At 38.0% G+C, this 21,165-nt stretch overlaps 1 protein-coding gene and 1 non-coding gene across 2 annotated transcripts; one reads left to right on the plus strand and one right to left on the minus strand.

Moving 5' to 3' along the window:
* Positions 1-2,682: 2,682 nt before the first annotated feature.
* On the minus strand, positions 2,683-2,789 carry LOC141635969 (small nucleolar RNA R71). The gene has a single exon (XR_012540617.1). It is a non-coding gene; the product is annotated as a small nucleolar RNA R71 (small nucleolar RNA).
* An 826-nt stretch (positions 2,790-3,615) lies between these two features.
* On the plus strand, positions 3,616-4,167 carry LOC141632482 (uncharacterized). The gene has a single exon (XM_074445028.1). The coding sequence runs from the start codon at positions 3,616-3,618 to the stop codon at positions 4,165-4,167; it is 552 nt and encodes a 183-aa protein (XP_074301129.1).
* The last annotated feature ends 16,998 nt before the right edge of the window (positions 4,168-21,165 follow it).

The raw sequence follows: 21,165 nt of genomic DNA on the forward strand, positions 1-21,165 counted from the left end.
AGGTAGAGGCTCTAGTGGCCGGTGCATCTATACCCGGTCCCGTCTTAGTGTGTGTAGTATCTCCTCTTGGTGTACGATATATCTATACGCACAAGTATGGTCCTTGTTCCATTTTGTATGAGTTTTTCTATCATGATTTCATTTGAAGCTATTCACCTTGTCTTGCTTACATATATTGCCCAAATATTACCCATTTCCTAGCTACATATAACATTGCCTACCTTTGTTGAGTTAGTGACTTGCTACTTGTGTTGGGGGGCTCTCTTATTTGGGATATGGTTATTTGTCACTATTGTAAGCAGTGTTGCTGCTAGCTTGACATTAACTCTACATGACCAAATTCATTTGTCCACCTTCTTACCCATTTACCCTAGCCTTGTTCGATGTCTTCTTGTCTTCTATTCTTGTGCATTTGGTCATGATTGGCATTACCTTGTTGATTTGCAATATTTACCATACTAGATTGCAGGCGCATTCTCTTGAGTCGTAGATAGGAGAGTGTCATTCACATATATATTGCCATGTTTATTATTTGAGTGTGAGTGTTTTTCCGTGAGGAGTCTGATATCATATAAGATCATGCAAGAGTTGTGTTAAGTGCATATTTTACATGATTCTATGCGTTGTTTTCTTGACACTTTCACTCCTTATTGCGTAGTTTTACGCTATTTTGATAGGCCTTGTGCACATTTCGATAGATGCTACGCTGTGGTATATGTTTACTCATGTGTTGCAGGTTAAATTGCGCTATATTGGTGATGGAGCACTTACTTGAAGTTGGAATGTGGTTTCTCGGACAATATCTTGTGTGAAGTGCTTAAAGTTGAAGTGCCTAGATAGGAAGTGAGGAGCATGAGAAGATGGAAGGTGTTGCTGTTTCCCGCTAGAAAGTCATGATCATGAAAAGGCACCACCCAGAGGGCGTTGATTATGCCCGAGCGGGCAAAAAGCCATCACTAAGCACGCAGCTTTGTTGCCGAGACAGAGTGCCCAGGCGGGCGGATTGCAATATCAACTAACAAATTTGGAATGCAGCCCAACTTGTTTTAGGGTTCGAATAAAAATAATAAAAAGGACGTTTTTGGGTTCTTATCTGGGACGACGTTACTTCTATTATCAGTTTTCCTAGACTAAAAACATTAGAAAACTTAAATTATATTTTCAGTTACCAGTTTATTACATCGGATTTACAATTACTCTTTGGATTATTGTTTTCTATTCTTCAATATTCAATCAAGTATTATTTCTTCTTTCCTTCTTCCTTTTGTTGATTATGTCTATTGTTTATCTAGTTATGAATTGTTTAGTTTTCATTATCATGATGAGTGAGTAGATTTCATCTAGGGTTCGTACAATTATTAGCAAGGGAACAAGCATGTTTTAATCGTCAAACTTAATTGTCATATTGTTATTTGAATTTGGTTTGAATACATATTCAATTAGGTTATAGAATTGAACTGGGTAAAATCTAGACTGAACAATACTATCAACGGGAGTTGGGTAGAATTTGTGATACTTTTATCTCTCAATTTTGTTAGCCTATTATTGTTATAGCTAGATTTACATGCGGAAGCAGGGATTTAGCTAAAAATACATCTTTGAACCAAGATTTTACATCTAGGCATGGGAATACTAGATTGAGTAATTGGGACCATACTATCGATCTTAATGCTCTTATTAGTTTAACTTACATGCGGGAGCGGGAGTTAAGCTTAGTAAGAAGAACTTGCGTTACTCGGAACATAGCGTTTGTATGCCATTTGGATAGTGTTTCATTTGAATAACGATTGGGTGATTAAGTAATTCTTTTAGTTTCTTGTTGATTGCTAATGAAAGTACGAGCTCTAGTTTCTTTAAACCTTGATTACAAACCCATATTTAGACTTAATTATAGATTCATGATCTCAATTCTTATTTTCATAGCTAAAGTATAGTCTAGAATCGATTAATACTCAAACTCTACTTCCCTGAGATCGACCCGTAAGCACTAACAACTGACCCATTCGCTTGCGGTATTTTTAACTGAACAAGTTTTTGGCGCCGTTTCCGGGGAAGTAACGGTTTGATATTAGTTAATTTTAGATTAGTTTAGACTACGTTTGCTTTAGCTTACGCAAGTACGCCTATTTTGCTAACAATTATTTCCTTCAGTTTTCTTGTTAGTCTTATATGCACAGGAGAAACTCCGCAGGTGATTTGTTATTTCACCCTGAGATTGAAGCTACTGCTAGAAGACGAAACGCTGAAAGAAGGAGGAAAAGAAAGGAGCCTGAACTCGATACTACTACCGAGTCTCTTATAGAAACTGATATTCCTATCATCATGACTTCTATGCGAGATGAAAGTGCTCCTAAACCGAACTTCAACTCCAGTATAACAAAGCTAAAGATCGATGCAAATAATTTTAAGTTGAAGACTTCTTTGATCCAGTTTGTTCAAACTGATCAGTTCAGTGGATCACCAGCCGACAACCCCAATGAGCACCTAAATAGATTTCTTGATAAAGCTGACATCAAGATTAATGGAGTCTCTGATGACGCCATTCGGTTGAGGTTATTCCCTTACTCTCTTCGAGGGAGTGCACGAGAATGGTTGAACAATTATGATCCTGACTCTTTCAATACTTGGGATAAGCTCTCATCTGCTTTTATGCAAAAGTACTTTCCACCAGGCAAGACAGCTAAGTTTAGGAATGATATTACTGGATTTGTCCAACGCGCGGATGAGACCTTGTATGAAGCTTGGGAGAGATACAAGGAACTTCAACGTCAATGTCCTCATCACGAGATCCCATCATGTACATTGATTCTTACTTTCTACAATTCTCTAAGACCCGAGTTACAGATGAATCTTAATGCAGCTGCGGGGGGAAGATTAGACTCGATTTCTTGGGACAAAGGCAAGGAACTTATAGAGGATCTAGCAATAAGCACTTTTCATTGGGGCAATGACCATAGTGTTCTAGGGAGCAAGGCTACTGATGACACTGTTAATATGATGCAAGTGACACTTGATTATCTATCTAAGCAAGTAGCTCAACTCAAATTGAGTAATGGTTCTAGTTTTTCATCTCCCATGTGTCAAATTTGTGGGGTTATTGGACATGATTCTTCTGATTGTGTGAATGTTTCAATGGTGGAGCAAGTTAATGCTCTAAATGGGAAGCAACAATGGGACCCTTATTCTAATACTTACAATCCGGGATGGGCTCACAATCCTAAGCTCTTATATGGAAACACCAATAATGTCCAGAATCCCCAACACCAAGTTAAGCAGCCTTTTCAGCAACCGCCTAGTTTTCAACCAAGGCCGTCTTTTCAACAACCACCCATGCAACCCCGTCCTCCATTCCAGCAGCAACAACAGTTTCAACAACCTCAAACTCCTAAAAAATCAAATGTAGAGCTGATGTTAGAGCAAGTTTTGTCTCAACAATCTCAATATATGCGTGACCAAAATCAGAAAAATGAAGAGTTTTCTACATCCATTTCTCAACTCAAATCCTCACAGAAAATGGTAGAAACTCAACTTACTCAAATTGCCCAACAAGTTAGTCAAACAGTGAAGTCTCAAGGTCAGTTCCCTGAAAACACTTAAGCTAATCCAAAAGGGCAAATGAATGCTTTGACTCTAAGGAATGGGAAGGTACTTGAAGATAGTATTATGCCTAAGGGTAGTATTGCAATCAATGATGAAGTGATTGAGATCGAGGATGTGATTAAGGTGATGGAGGAGATTGTTGTTGAAGAGAAGCAAGCTAATGAGAAGGAAGCTTCACTGACTCCACCTAGAGTATATGTGCCACCGGTACCTTTTCCTCAAAGGTTAGCCAAGGCAAAGTTGGAGCAAAAGTACGGTAAGTTTCTAGAGATTCTAAAGGGCATGCACATCAATATTCCTTTTTTGGATGCTATTTATGAGATTATCTCATATGGGAAGTTTCTTAAAGAGCTGTTATCAAGCAAGAAGAAGCTTGGGGCAAGTACAACTGTGAATCTATCGAGGGAGTGTAGTGCAATACTCCCTAATGAGATGTCTAAGAAACTTGAAGATCCTGGGATCTTTTCCATTCCATGTTCTACTGGAGTTATTTACATTAAGCGTGCTTTGTGTGATTTAGGGGCTAGTGTTAGCCTTATGCCTTTGTCGGTTTTTAAGAAGCTATAAATGATGAACTTGAAGCCGACTAGAGTTTCACTACAATTGGCTGATCGGTCAGTCAAATTTCCACTTGGGGTTGTTGAGGATGTTACCTTAGCTATTGGGAAACTTGTAAGTCCATGTGATTTCTTTGTTATGGACATTCCCGAGGACACCCAAGTACCCATTATCTTGGGGCGTCCATATTTAGCCACTGCTAAGGCTATGATTGATGTGAAGAGTGGTAAGCTCTCCTTGCAAGTTGGTGAAGACAAGGTGGAATTTGAGCTTAGCAAGACCATGAGCGGTCCTTCTATGGGTAATAGTTGTTATCGGGTGGATGTCTTACAAAAGTACTTGTCTGAGGCTTCTATTCAGCCTACTTCATCTGATTTGTTGCAAGACTGTCTCACCAATTCTGATTCTGATGATGTAGAGATTTTAGCATATGCTTGGATGATTGATTCCTCCCCATCTTATTCTAGTGAGCCTTCACTTGAGACTTTACTGGTATCTGGTAAGGATAAAGAGAGTTCTACGCCTCCTATGGTAGAGTTAAAACCACTTCCCCCTACCCTGAAGCATGTATTTCTTGAGAATGACTCTACTTACCCTGTGATTGTCAATAGTGCACTTGATGACACTCAACTCTCTAAATTGATAACGGTTCTCCGTAAGTATAAAAGTGTCATTGGGTACACAATTGATGATATTAAGGGGATTAGCCCATCTTTTTGCACCCACCGCATATTACTTGAGCAACAGCGACGCCTCAATCCTAATATGAAAGAGGTCGTTAGAAAGGAGGTGTTAAGGCTACTTGACGTGGGCATCATCTACCCTATCTCTGATAGTAAGTGGGTGAGTCCGGTTCATGTAGTTCCCAAAAAAGGTGGGATGACAGTCGTTAAAAATGATAAAGATGAGCTAATATCTACTAGAACGGTCGCCGGGTGGCGAATGTGTATCGATTATCGCCATTTGAATAGTGCTACTCGGAAGGACCATTTCTCGCTCCCTTTAATAGACCAAATTCCTATCCATCCAAGTGATCAAGAGAAAACGACATTTACATGTCCCTATGGCACCTTTCCCTACCGGCGGATGCCATTTGGATTATGTAATGCTCCTGCCACTTTTCAACGTTGCATGATGGCGGTATTTTCTGACTTTGTGGAGAATATTATGGAGTTGTTTATGGATGAATTCTCGGTGGTTGGCACTGAAAGGATACTATACCCTCTTATTAAACTCTTTTAATTGTTGATCTAATTTACTCTTTAAAAAGATATTGATCTTATGCATGCAAAAAAAATTATAAATATAAAGGTAAGGAAAAATGATCCTTACAATAGTGGTTGGAACGGTTTCATGGGCACTAGATTATACTCCATTCAACCTAGTTCTTGAGCTCACTAACATGGAAATGATCCTCCAAAACTCCATAGGTTCAATAATGTGAACACCTCCTCTTAATATTATTACTAACTAGATAATAATATTAGTTACCTTAAATTAATTTCCAATATTAGGATTACTACTTCTAGTAATATATTTGATGTATTAGAAATTATAGAACAAATTTTAGATATTCTAAAACTATTTTAGAGAGATGAGAAGTAAAGATCTACAATACCCTCTTGTTAGAATGAATGAATAAATAAAATAAGAACCAAACCCTTATGGTAAAGGGAGGGTGTCGGTTTGGAGGGCCAAGAGAAGGCCAATGCATGGACTTTTCTTTCTCTTTTGTTCTTCACTAGAAAAGTAGATGTAAGGCTACTTACAAATAGTTATGATGGTGTTTTATTTAACAATTAAATAAAACATCCACTATCCTACAAACCCTCATTATTTTCAGCCATTTTAGATAAAATGGACTTTCATTTTATTTTGTCAATTTGTCATTTGTCACACAATATGTCACATGTAACATGTAACATGTTATTAATTAATTTAATGCATATTTAACAATTAAATATCACTATATACATTAATTAAATTACATATAACAAATTGTCTAGTAATTAACAATTACATGGTATAAAATGGGACATGTTAATATAATTCACAACATTTTGTAATTATAATTAACCATTCATTCTTGTCTTAATTGTTTCATAAACAATAATCAATTTTAGTAATTTAACATATTAATTACTAAATTGAATCTTCCACAACAACAAAAAGTTTTTGTTGTTTTTTGTGGGTCCTCAACCTATCCACCTCATTTTATCATAAAATGAGATTTTCACCAAAACATTATACAACAAAAATTAGCAAACTTCATGTCACTTGGATCAATAAGACAATAAAAGACAACCATTCTCTCATTGTGTACACCTGCAACAACAAAAAGAGCCCTTTCCAAAGTTGATATTTTTATATTTATCCCCCACAACAATAAAAAAGTTTCTATCATAAAACAAGTTTTTGTGAACTCATCCAAATATGATGAGTTTCACAAAAAGTCATTTTATGATAAAAACTTTTTGTTATTGTGGGAGGATTATTGTGAAAATATCAAATTTAGATTAAGATCTTTTTGTTGTTGTGGGTGGTCTTATTTAATTGTAACACCCGCGAATTTCTTATTTTGACATTTATAGTTTAATTAACCATTCTAATGTTTTATTTATACTTTAAATTATTTAATTTAATTACTTTCACTCTTAAACATAATTTTTATAAAAACTACATTTTTATAAGCTTGTTTATATGAACATATATATTTTTAATCAGATAGTATTAACAGTGATATTAATAATAATAGTTTTCCGTCTTAAGTTGATATAGATTTGAGACTTTTTCCCGTCTAGCATAATACCGTCACATTTTCATATTTGAGGCTAAGTTTAATCGTGGACCGATCTAAATTTGACAATACACATACCACTCACCACACACCCACACTACTTTTAAATGATTCTTTTATTATTATTATTATTATTATTATTATTATTATTATTATTATTATTATTATTCTTATTATTATTATTATTATTATTATTATTATTATTATTATTATTATTATTATTATTATTATTATTATTATTATTTACCACACGTCCCCCTCACTCCACCTCACACCCTTCATTCTCCTTTTCGAAATCACACTACTGCAACAACAACAACCAAACAGTAAGACACAAACACCATTTTCGTCGATTAAAACCCAGATTCCGACTCCATTTCTCCACCTTCTCCTCTAGTTTTTGTACCATTCTCCTCCTTACTTCCTCCTTCATCTTTCAAGGTAATAAAATCTCATTTTTATGACTGTTTCATTTTTTTGGCGTCTTATAAAAGTTTCGAATTTTGCCTAAATCCTTTCTTTTTCTTGCTCTCTGATGAAGGATTTGAAGACCCGGAGCAGCTTGAGTCGGAAATCGTGCTTGTTGAGGAAGATATAAGGTAACGGTGATAGGTTACTCGACAAAAACGTCGAAATTTCGTGCTATGGGCCGTTTTATATACTCTTGTGTGCTAAAGTTTGGTTCTTTATGCTTTACTCATATCTATGGTTGATTGTGTGGTTTTATTGGTCTCTTTGAATGCTTATTTGAAGTAGTTCCATAGCTTGTGACCCCTTAATATTTTCGGGTAGGGTGGGTTTTACTCGGGTGGATTTCCGTCTCCAAAGACGGGTAGAAATGGCATGTTTTACATTGTCTGCCGGTGTCCTCTCTGTCATTGTAATGGCTATCTTTATCTTGCTTGTTGTCGGCCCTTTCTAGTCCCCTGAACATGTGCATCACACCTGATTCTTTTATCAAGTTTTCGTTAATTAGTGTAGCCTGACTCCCAAAACCAGCAAACAATATTAGGATATTAGGCCCATTAGGCCCGACTATTATTAGGGTTAGGTTACAACGGCTACTGTCTAGGATTTAGAGTATCGTCGTTTATTATATATATCGTCATGTATTCTCAGAAGATTGACACCAGTAATACAACTCTTATTATGCAATACTCTTCCCCTCTAAATCTTAACATGGTATCAGAGCCTCGTTCTTGAGGTCTCTATAAACCGCTTCCGCATTCTTAACGGTGGGTGGCCGGAATTTTACACCCACCGGTAGGATTTTCAACCACAAATAATAATTTCTGTTTTCTAAAAAAAAAGAAAAAAAAATTCGTCCACGGATGGTGATGGCAATTTGATAAAATACCATTGAAGTTATCAATGATATGCTTTCTTTGACATTCAAATGGATGTTTTTCCTTTTGATCGAAATTTGTCATTCCCAGATTTCTTTTTGCTGAAAAAAAAAGCTTCTAATAATGTTTTTTTATCCTTTTATCGAGATTGTTCTAAAAGAAAATTTTCGATTTTTGATCAAGGTGGTACAAAAGAAAAGAAAAAACTGGCGAGTTACGCAAGAAAATTGTCTGGCGAGACCAATACGCACTAAAAAAAAAAACTGGCGAGTTACGCAATGAAAAGTGTCTGGCGAGTCCTATACGCAATGAAAATTGTCTGGCGAGTCCTATACGCACCCCTTACCACCCTGTGAATGAGAAGATTTTCCGAAGAGAGATCGAGATGAAGACGTTTTTTAATTGATTATGGTTTTATTGTAATTCTCCAATGGTAAAGTTCGTACTATGTACTGCCTTTACGATTACGGGAGGGTATTAGGATATTAGGCCCATTAGGCCCGACTATTATTAGGGTTAGGTTACAACCGCTACTGTTTAGGGTTTAGAGTATCGTCGTTTACTATATATATCGTCATGTATTCTCAGAAGATTGACACCAGTAATACAACTCTTATTATGCAATACTCTTCCCCTCTAAATCTTAACAAACAAGCCTTTAGAATGATTAGATTGTTAGTTTAGAGCCAGCTTGTATACGATTTCAGATAGATGGGTGTGCTGCTCTGTACAATTAAGTAAGTAATGGTGTAATTAATCCCTATGTATTTTTGTGACCGTTTAGAGTTCGTGACAGGCGGGTAAGGGAGCTGAAATGTGGATCGATTTTTGTGGTCTTTCGGGACTGTTTTAAGACGGAAAGTGGACTGTGTTGTGAGGTCAATGTTATGCAGTTTTACAGTCAATTTTTGGGTGTGAAATCGGTGCCTTTTGGGACTGTTGTTGGCTCTGTTTGTATGCAGTTGAAATGGCTGTTTTGGCGCGGTCTTAAGTAGCTGTACTGGACTATTTTGAGTCACTGTGTGCAGGTTACTCATTGACTGCATAATGCTATTGTGGGACTGTTTTTGAGTCTTTTTTGGGATGATTTCTCGCTGTATTGGGGATGTTTGTCATGGCGGCCACGTGATTGTTTTGGATAGTCGAAATGGCGGTTGTGTGTGGACTGTTTTGGTTTTATTTCCGGTCGCTCTTTCCGTGTGTTAGTATTGGGGCTGAATTTTGGTCAATTGAGTTAGCTTTACCATTTACTGCCAATCTTTGTGTATATTAGCTTCCTGCATGCTGAGCTGGGCTCAGTTTCGGGACGGATAAAATGGTGCTTTTCAGGACTATTCTTGGGGCGGAAGTGTGACTGATGTGGGACGGTTGTCTATGCATTTTTGGGACTGTTTTAATGTGTTTGAACAGGCGGTTTTATGGGCTGTTGTTGGGACGAATAGGGGTTCATTGGAGGGGCAGCTAGACAGATGGAGTAGCATTCACAATTGTTAGCAGTTGAGACTCGAGAAGTTTGTTTGTTTAAATTATATGTAACCAGTTTATGTCGCCGTGCTTCATTCTTACTTGCCTTTGTATTGCATATTAATCTTTTATTTGTCATGGTTTGGATTCTGTTGTGTACTCCGAAAATAATTTATTCATTACCATTTTAACGTAGCAATGCATAATGTGCATCGTATTGTTCCACGACTCTATGAATCGAACGTGAATACTGTGGTGTCAAAAAGGTATTACTAAACTCGAATTTGAAATGATGAGTGTATTCAAGATTGGCAAAAATGGCACCATTATCAGCTTAGGGGAGTATTAAATGCTTCATATCATATTCTAACGTCATTCCTTTTAAATGGATGCACCTTATATTTTATTTGATTGGCATGTATATTCATGAAAAGAAATGCTTATCGATATAATACAAGTATGAAAGATTATTATAAATACTTACTTGTAGTGGGTCGTATTCTTATGATAATGCCTTTATGCTATACCGTATTGCATGACTTATCTTTACGCCTCTTTCGATCGTCCCCGCCGATTGTGGGTTTAGCTTATATCTTCCGCCTCTTTCAAACCGTCCCGCGATTGTGGGTTCTCGATTTCCGATCTGTCTTCGAGTCTTGGATGCGGACTGTTCTCGCCGCATGTCGAATCGGGACCGTTCGCCCGAGAGTTCAAGCGATTTAGACTAGGGACTGAGTCTTGGGAGCACCATTGTCGTCCTAGCAGGGGAATTATATTTTGATATATGAGTAGTAAAGGTCTTGCTTGGTTATAGATATTGGTATTTGTCTTTCAAGGCAAGAGTTATGCCTTGTGTTGTTTGTCTTGGTCCTATCGGATACTAGGGGTGAGCTATAAGCCCTCTAGTTTCGATATGATCATCGGGATTGATGTTCCCATCCGTTCTTATGGTGAGATGCAAGCCATAAGTATGAATGTGACATTAGTAGCCACGTCCCGTGCAATGTTTGCTAGGTGGTTTTCCAAGTAATGGCTACAATTTCTATTCTTATCACTTGCATTGGTTGATCCCTTACTTAACTGCTTCACATGATTCAGATTCTAATCTCATACCTATGTTGTTTTCCCTTGAAATGCGTACTTTTGTATAAATGACTGTATTCTCGTCTTTCATATTATTTAGTTGTCTCACATGATTAGTTGAATCTTTATTATGCTGATGTTATCTATCTTGTCCCATCTCATTTAATTGTCATGTTTAATTATAAACTTGATATTCATATCTTTTGTAAGTGTCTTACATGACTTACCTGTCTTAGTTCTTTGTTATGTTCGTTTCGACATTTTGTGGCTGGGAGAACCTTGAGTTACTCCCCACTGACTGTGGCGTTCATGTTTACATGAATGACAGGTATTAGTTAGTGCATCTATGGGGTGAAGACATGTGTGAGCTAGCGAGCACTTTGGCCTAGTAGTGGTTTATTAGGATTGTTTAGACTCACCTTTTATTGTATTGTCATTCGAGGGATATATTTTCCCTCACCTTGACTATCACGTTTGTATAATTTAAATCTTTATTTCCGCATTATTTATTTATGTTTTAGATTTTAATGAACCCGCGCTTAAAACTTTTTAAGTTTCAAAAATTCCCTAAAATTCCGCATTTTATTAGTTATATTTTCCGCTTTATCGCGGGGTGTCACAGTAATCATATTACAATAAGATGTAATATTCTCTCTTATATATCAATTTGTTCAATTTAAGGATTTAATCAATCTGTATCATAATACAATCGATTAACTTTACAATTGAGGGAATCGTCCTTTAGGTGTGACCTTAAGGGATCAACTGACCACCACCGTCAGACAACAGTAATGTCAAACTCTAGTCAGCCAATCATTACCGATTAATGTTGATCAGTTGATTATAAATAAATATTGAGTCATCCCCTTACGTATTCTTATCATGAATTTTAATAATGTGATCGCACTATTGTTGAGAACACATACTCCAACGGGCACTACCTTTGACTCGTGTTTACAAAATCTTAAAAAGGTGCTCAATCGGTGCCGAGAAGCTCATATAGTGCTTAATTGGGAGAAGTGTCAATTTATGGTACAAGAGGGAATTGTGCTTGGTCATGTAGTATCTCATCGGGGGATTGAGGTTGACAGAGCGAAAATTGAGGTGATCGAGAATCTACCACCCCCTTTAAATGTGAAAGGTGTGAGGAGTTTCCTTGGCCATACGGGGTTTTATCGCCGCTTTATAAAGGATTTCTCTAGCATTGCTCGACCCTTAACTGGGCTTTTAGCCAAAGATACTCCTTTTGTGTTTACTAATGCTTGTCTTCAGGCATTTGACAGGTTGAAGAAAGCTTTAACAACTGCTCCCATCATACAACCGCTAGATTGGAGCTTACCTTTTGATCTTATGTGTGATGCTAGTGATCACGCGGTTGGAGCAGTTCTAGGACAAAAGACGGATGGCAAGCTTCATGCCATTTATTATGCGAGCAAGACTTTGAATGCAGCTCAAATTCATTATACTACCACCGAAAAAGAGTTGTTGGCGGTGGTATTTGCTATTGAGAAGTTCAGATCGTATTTTGTGGGGTCTAAGGTGATTGTTCATACTGATCATGCTATGCTCAAATATCTCTTGAGCAAAAAGGATGCTAAACCTCGATTGATACGTTGGATTCTTTTGCTTCAAGAATTCGACTTGGAAATAAAAGATAAGAAAGGTACTGCAAACTTGGTTGCTGATCACCTTTCTCGTATGATTCTTGAGAGTTCTTCTGATGGTATTCCTATAGATGATTCATTCCCTGACGATCAGTTGTGCGCCATTGCTGCTATTGAGGCCCCTTGGTTTGTTGATATCGTTAATTACTTGGTTTCGGGAATTACTCCACATGGGTATGACTCTGATCAACGCAAAAAATTCCTCCATGATATCAGGTACTTTATTTGGGATGATCCTTGTTTATACAAATCATGTAGTGATGGTATCATCCTGCGTTGTGTCACCGAAGATGAGGTGCCCTCTATTATTAATCATTGCCATGGTCTTCCATGTGGTGGACATGCTGGATCCACCAAAACCGCTGCAAAAGTATTGCAATGCGGATTCTATTGGCCTACCCTTTTCAAAGATGTTGCTGCTTATGTAAAAGGGTGTGATAGGTGTCAAAGAACGGGAAACATCTCAAGGCGGAATGAAATGCCCCTTAACTTTATACTTGAAGTTGAACTATTCGATGTATGGGCCATTGACTTCCAAGGACCTTTCCCGTCCTCATATGGGAGGACTTATATGCTAGTCGCTGTGGACTATGTATCAAAATGGGTGGAAGCACTCGCTACCCGAACTAATAATGCTAGGGTTGTCTCTAATTTCTTGAAAAGAGTCATATTCCCTAGATTTGGTATGCCACGAGTTCTTATAAGTGACGGGGGGAGTCACTTTATTGAGAAAAAGTTTGAAGCTCTTCTTAAGAAATATGGAGTGCAACATCGACAAGGACTTGGCTACCATCCTCAAACCAGTGGCCAGGTCGAGATTTCAAATAGAGAGATTAAGACCATATTAGAGAAGACCTTTGCTCGTTCGCGCAAAGATTGGGCCATTAAGCTTGATGATGCATTGTGGGCATATCGCACGGCCTTTAAAACACCTATAGGGACCTCATCGTTCAGGTTAGTTTATGGAAATGCGTGCCATCTCCCGGTTGAGCTCGAGCCCCGTGCATTCTGGGCGGTAAAGAATCTCAACTATGATCTCAAGAGTGCAGGGGAAAAGCGTTTGCTTGATTTGAATGAGTTGCATGAATTCCGACTCGATGCCTATGAGAGCTCCCGTATTTACAAAGAAAAGACAAAATATGGCATGATAAGTGAATCATGAGACGAGAATTTAATGAAGGAGATTTAGTTCTTCTTTTTAATTCTCGATTTAAATTTTTCCATGAAAGCTCCGTTCTCGATGGTCCGGCCCCTTTAAGGTTATTCGCGTTTTATGGATCCGTAGAAGTGGAAAGTGAAGGGCGTACTTTTAAGGTGAACGGACAATGTTTGAAGCATTATGTGGTTGCGTCTCCAATTGGAGTAGAGGTAGTTCTATATCTCTCCACTCCATCTCCCGAGGCATAATTCTAAAGGCGTCGAGCTCATGACGTTAAATGAGCATTTTCGGGTTACTACCCGATGTTGTACTAATTTTTGTAATTCTTTTCTTTTCAGTTTATTTTATTTAAATTTACTTGCGTGTTAATTTATTTTATAGGAGTAGTTTACAAAATTTGCTAAGTAGAAAGATAGTTTTAAGTGTGTTAGTAATTTGGACAGGCATGTGCAGAGCCCGGGCGGGTGTTTATTTGAGAAGTAATTTGTGTGGAATAGCCGAGTCTAAGTGCCCGAGCGGGCATTACTGCTATAAGAAATACTCCCTCCATTCAACTCCACACTATCATTATCCTTTATGCACAAGTTTTAAGAAGAAATTAAAATAGTATTAAAAGGACAAATGTTTTATACAAAAAGTTCTTTATTAATGGTGAATATGAGTCTTGATGGGAATTATTGTGGGCCATGAGTGACATTTAGTGTAAATATGGTGTTTTAATTAGGACAAAATAGGGTATTATTTTGCCAATTATAGAAAGTGGCAGTGTGAAATTGAATGAACCAAAATAGAATAGTGGTAGTGTGGAGTTGAATGGAGGGAGTACAAGTTAAAGAGGGATTTTATCTTATTTTAATCCCAAGTCCCAACACTAAATCACTCCCCTCACACTTTCACGTCATACCCAAACCCGTCTCCCTCACACTCTCACCTTGCCCTACCACTGCAGTCGCCGGCCCTCACGAACGCCGTGTCTCTCTATTCTCCTTTGTTCGATTTCTTAGGGTTAGCACAAACTAATCCTACTATTTGGGAATTTCTGCAATTACGGCTCGAATTATGTTTAATTTCCCAGAAGTAACACGCTTATTTCATCCTTGCAGGTTGTTTTCTTCTATTTAGGGATTTAATCTCCCTATTTGAAGAAGAAATTGGGATGTAATCTCCCTAATTCAAGAGGAAATTGGAATTGTCTACCATACGAAAGGCGAAGCGGCAAAAATTCAAAGGAATTTGCGTTGTATTGTTAGTGGGTCAAAGGCAATTAGGATTTCTAGCACTCAAGCAATGAAATTCTTGACATTCATATGCCACGTGAGATACGTACACAAGCTGGTGTACAATTGGTGATTTAAATTAATGAACTTTGCACGTACGGCGATCGATCATCAGTCCGCATTGATTTTATCGGAATAACTTCTCTACCTATTGCTAATTTTGTTTAACAGTAGGATGTTTTGGACAATTTAGTTGTTCAAGGGACTGAATTTGCTTAATTTGATTATTGTCGAGACCAAGCTTGGGGAAATTGGGGTAAAATTTGGTTCCGTCTGCGGTTTCATGCTGAAGTTCGGGATTGGTCTGTGAATTACTTACATTGTTTACTTGGGTTTATTGACATGTCGAGTCGTGCTTGTCCCAAGGGCAAACGCCCGTCATGGTCGACCTCGAAGACACAACCTTCTAAGAAAGCTTTTACCCCTGCGACCAGTCCTTGGCCACCATTCCGACCCCGCACGAATGCGACTAAACTCACCGCTGCCTATAATTGTCTTGCTGAGCTTGAAATTAGATCCACTCGATTCTTTGACGATTCTCTACTTGAAAGTTTAAAGCTGAAACCCGACCATGACATGATTTTTGATAGAGTGGGGTGAGGTGATTTTTACCGTGCTAAACCACGGGCCTTAAAGAAACCCACCCTTGAATTTCTTGCTACATACTCTGTGAATAAAACTGATGAAAAGGTCATTTTTCGCCTTCCAGGCGACGAGTATGAACTCACTTATTCTCAGCTAGCCAAGGCTTGTGGTCTCCCCGAGGGAGGCGATAAAACCCCTAGCAATAAACCCCATCCTTCCTTTGATGAAACGGCCTTTTGGAAGGCCATTACTGGAGGTAATGCTTATCGCGCTCAACATTTAAAAGCCTCTCATATTATAAACCCTTGCATTCGAATTATCCACCGGTTTCTCACTTGTGTGTTCTTTGGAAAGCAACAAGTTGGTGCAGTGTCTAAACCTGATCTTTTCATCCTATGGGTTCTAGTTATTGGTCACTCTTCTGTCACCCTTAATGCGGGAGCCTGGCTTGCCACACACTTGCTGACCGCCTCTGACCAGACCTCTGGAATAATTAATATTGGTGGATTAGTCACTTTGATAGCTTGCTCGTTAGGGGTTAATTGCTCTGATGCCTCCGATGAAGCCTACGCCCATCGTATGCTTAATTCCAGTGTCATCTCCTCCATGTTCATGATATCTAGTCGCGACGGTGATGATATTGAGTTTGACTTTGACTGGCTGGTGGGGTATCCGCCTAGTATTCTTTTTCCCTTGCCCAACCCCACACGTACTACACTTCAAGTGGAAGAAAACTACCTTTTCTCTACTCAAATAGTTGATGGTGGGACTGCTACTGCTACTCGGGAAGAGGATTTGAACCCCCAACAAGTGAGTATTTCCATCGAGCAAGAAACTGGCCATACTCAGGTTTTGTCTTCTTCCTTGTCTTCTAGGTTCGACGAATTGGTTGATAACCATTATATGCTTATGGGTATGATGCATGCTATTCTTGACTTGCAACTTAAACGTGACCCTGCTTTTGTAGACCCTCGACTTGCTCTCGAGGCTTCACTTAGGGAGCGACGTGGTCGACGCATCTCTGACCAGCCTAGACCGTCCTCTGGAGAGGGTGATGCGTCCGGACCTGACTGACACATGATGTATTTTACCCTCCACCCTCCTGTTTTTGTGTCCCTGTTTAGTCATTTGAGCTTTGCGGACAAAGCATCATATAAGCTTAGGGGAGGGTACATTTAATTGTATATACTTCCTCCATTCAACTCCACTCTACCTATTTCATTTTTGTACACTATTCACGAGTAAGTATTCAACTTCAATTTTCTCTCGATACGTAAGTGAAAATATATTCATGTGGGATCTTGTTTGATTCGTCTTTACAAGTACATTAAAAATATATAACTTTTATAATTTTTTCAACTACATAGCTAACGATATTTAGCGCGTAAAATACGTGTTGGCAAACGTGAAAAAAGAAAGTGGTAGAGTGGAGTTGAATGGAGGAAGTACATTGTAGTGATCTAGTTAATAGTTAATTCGTTGCATTGTGTTTCTTTTATATCTTTAAAAAAATCAAAAATCAAAACAAAAAAAAAAACAAAAAAATCAAAAAAATTCCATAAAAAATTTACCCTTTTTGTCCTAGTGAATTTGGTTTATGCTTCAACATTATATATATGTCCCAATCTATTTTTCTAGCCCTTGTATGCGTGCTAATTGCATGTTTGTAGGCTTTAGTTATCTTTCTAAGGTAACTCGAAAATGCTACTAGATGAGTCTTGACACCGTGACACCTCACGGGGAGCGAGATCCTTGACCACATCATGTACTGGGCATTTTTTTTACTACTTAAATTGAGAGGATTTAGAGCCTCCCTAGATCGGCGCACCTGTATCCGGTCTCACTATTAGGATTGTGAGTAGTTTTCCCTCCGCGATGCGCTTTATATGAGTGTGGCATATTCCCTCATTCCCTTGTGCATTTGATCATCTAGCGTTATGAGGCATGTTTCTTCCGATATGATTTAAGCTCCACTTGGCCAAAAGACTTGATTTATTACCCTTTGAATTAATCCTCTACTTGTAGTCCGTCTGAGCCTTTCTAGCTTGATTTTATTTGTCTAACCCACATTATTAGCTACATTCCAAAACTTCCGAGCCTAGTCGGGTCAGTCGTGCATAGTACTTTTGTGGTTATTTTGCTTGTGAAGTTGGGTAAGGGTGTAATTGTCCAGTCACTTGCTGATAGCATGGAGTTTTAAGATTGAGATTTGTTGATTATTTGGGTTTGTGCATTTTATTGCTCTTGTCCTATGTCATTTTCCCTCATGAAGAAAAGAAAGGAGCTGATGAAAAAAAAGATGTGAAAAAAAAAAGAAAGAAATGGATGGAAAAAAAAAGAGGGTATGATACAGAGACATTAAGTATGTTCAAGAAAGAGTTTAGGCCTTGATTCGAGTTTTGGTTTGTGTCCGAATTAGAGTTTGCTTGTATTGTGTTAGACAAATGGTGTCTAATGGGATTTAAAACGGAAGTAGTGATTTCATAGCATATTTGTCACTTTCCTTGCGCTGTAAAGTTTAAGATCATTTCACCATTTTATTCTAGCTCTTTTCGGATTGTCCTATTTAGTATTGGTGGGTTTCTAATGTTGGATATTCATTTCGTAAGTATAAATGCGCGACTACCGGCTATTAAACTCCACATTATCCAAATACACTCCCACTTTCTTACCCATCAACCTAAACGCTGTTACAACCTTTTGCCTCTCTTGTATGATCTGTATGCATGGAATTGGAGGCGTATTCCACCCTTTGTTGTGGGCGTAGTGCTATTATTGCATCTTTCCTGCAAGTTGAATAGGTGAGTGCCACAATTAAATTTGCCTTGTTTCTATGAGTGATTAAGTGACATCCTGTGAGCGTCTTGTACATGGTATTGCACGGTCAAAGATTGAGCATAGAGTGGGTGTTACATCGTCTTATGATCATTGATTATGTTTGCGTTTTCACCACTCCTTTTGATCTATGAAGGGAAGAGGCCTTTACATGTATGATGCTAGTTTCTTGTAGGGTGATGCATTTTGTATTGGGTTGTGTGGCATATTCACTACCTTGTCCTCTCTGATTAGTATTGAGTGTTTACTTCAGGACAAGCAAATGATTAGCTTGGGGGAATTTGTTAAGTGCATATTTTACATGATTTTATGCGTTGTTTTCTCGACAACTTTCACTCATTATTGCGTAGTTTTAGGCTATTTTAATAGGCCTTGTGCACATTTTGATAGATGCTACGCTGTGGTATGTTTACTCATGTTTGTAGGTTAAATTGCGCTATATTTGTGATGGAGCACTTACTTGAAGTTGGAATGTGGTTTCTCGGACAATATCCTGTGTGAAGTGCTTAAAGTTGAAGTGCCTAGATAAGAAGTGAGGAGCATGAGAAGAAGGAAGGTGGTGTTGTTTCCCGCTAGAAAGTCATGCTCATGAAAAGGCACCACCCAGGCGGGCGTTGATTGTGCCCGAGTGGGCAGAAAGCCATCACTAAGCACGCATCTTTGTTGCCGAGACAGAGTGCCCGGGCAGGCGGATTGCAATATCAGCTAACAAATTTGGAAAGCAGCCCAACTTCTTTTAGGGTTTGAATAAAAATAATAAAAGAACGTTTTTAGTTTCTTGGCTGAGACGACGTTACTTCTATTATCAGTTTTCCTAGACTAAAAACATTAGAAAACTTAAATTATATTTTCAGTTACCAGTTTATTGCATCGGATTTACAATTACTCTTTGGATTATTGTTTTTCTACTCTTCAATATTCAATCAAGTATTACTTCTTCTATCATTCTTCCTTTTGTTGATTATGTCTATTGTTTATCTAGTTATAAATTGTTTAGTTTTCATTATCATGAGTGAGTAGATTTCATCTAGTGTTTGTACAATTATTTGCAAGGGAACAAGCATGTTTTATTGCCATATTGTTATTTGAATTTGGTTTGAATACATATTGAATTAGGTTATAGAATTAAATTGGGTAAAATCTAGACCGAACAATACTATCAACGGGAGTTGGGTAGAATTTGTCATACTTTTATATCTCAATTTTGTTAGCCTATTATTGTTATAGCTAGATTTACATGCGGAAGTAAGGATTTAGCTAAGAACACATCTTTGAACCAAGATTTTACATCTAGGCATGGGAATGCTAGATTGAGTAATTGGGACCATATTATCGATCTTAATGCTCTTATTAGTTTAACTTACATGCGGGAGCGGGAGTTGAGCTTAGTAAGAAGAACTTGCGTTACTCGGAACAGTGCGTTTGTATGCCATTTGGATAGTGGTTCATTTGAATAACGATTGGGTGATTAAGTAATTCTTTTAGTTGCTTGTTGATTGCTAATGAAAGTACGAGCTCTAGTTCCTTTAAACCTTGATTAGAAACCAATATTTAGTCTTAATTATAGATTCATCATCTCAATTCTTATTTTCGTAGCTAAAGTATAGTCTAGAATCGATTAGTACTCAAACTCTACTTCCCTGAGATCGACTCGTAAGCACTAACAACTGACCCGTTCGCTTGCGGTATTTTTAACTGAACAAGTTGAAATGTCCATGTGAAGTCCTTTATGCTACGCCGTCGTGTAAATCTCATCCGTGTATTGCATTTTCCCTATGCCCACATTGTTTCGAGATTTGATTCATTGTGCTTTAAAGTTACTTGATGGGATTTGCATTTGGAAGGGATGATTATTGCTCGTGCCCTTGTTCATGTCATATGTTTTATTGTGTGCTTGCTTGAGGACATGCAATGGTTTAGCTTGGGGAGTTTGATAGGCCTATTTTATATATACTTTTCCTCCCATATTTAGCACGGTTTTATATTTAGTTTCCGCTCTTAGGAGTGATTTTATGAGCTAATATTGTCTTGGATAGTATTATTGTGTTTTATAGTCTTATGTAGGAATTGGAGCAGTTTTCCGTCATTTTCTTATATTATGAAGAATCTCAAGTAAGGCAGAGCTAATTGCGAGTAATAAAGCTAAAGTTAGCATGTTAAGTTAATTTATAAGTCCCAACTCAAGCGTAGCGAATTTTAGATGAATACGAGCTCACATGAATAAATAAGACGGAGTTACAATGCTTGAATAAAATTCTGTCATTTACATGCTCAAGTGATGACGGGATTGTGCCATGATTGTGCTAATTTGAAGACGGACGCTCATGCCCATTTGAAGTCGGGTTTTTATGCTATTATAAAGACAAAGTTACAACTTATAATGAAGACGGATTCATGTCATATTCCATGCTTAAATAAGTCGGGTTCTAAAACTGAAATAAAGACGGAACCTACTGCTCGTTGTAGCCGAACTTAAGTGTTAGCAGCACGGCATGGCCATAGGAGTGGTATACACGATCAAGTTGGGATAGCAACTCAGCTACAATGAATGACGGTTCGGCTCCCTTTACTCGGCCCTTTTAATTGCAGCTCTGCGCGACTTGATTGGTGCTGGCTTCAACTCCGAACAGGCTCCCTAACTCACTGCTCATCATGGTGGGTGAGTGGTGGTTCAAGGTGGTTACGTGGTCGTCAGGAGTAGCGCAAGCAACTAAGTCTAGCCATAGGAGTCACAATACATGCTAAGTTGCAACGGTCTTTATACTGAAGTTCCTACGGGTTTTCTAGACCCGATTGT

The sequence above is a fragment of the Silene latifolia genome, chromosome Y, assembly GCF_048544455.1.
Source record: "Silene latifolia isolate original U9 population chromosome Y, ASM4854445v1, whole genome shotgun sequence".
In the NCBI taxonomy this organism is placed as follows: domain Eukaryota; kingdom Viridiplantae; phylum Streptophyta; class Magnoliopsida; order Caryophyllales; family Caryophyllaceae; genus Silene; species Silene latifolia.

Coding starts and splice junctions, on each gene's coding strand:
- LOC141632482 (XM_074445028.1), top strand. CDS start 3,616: ATGAATGCTTTGACTCTAAGGAATGGGAAGGTACTTGAAGATAGTATT.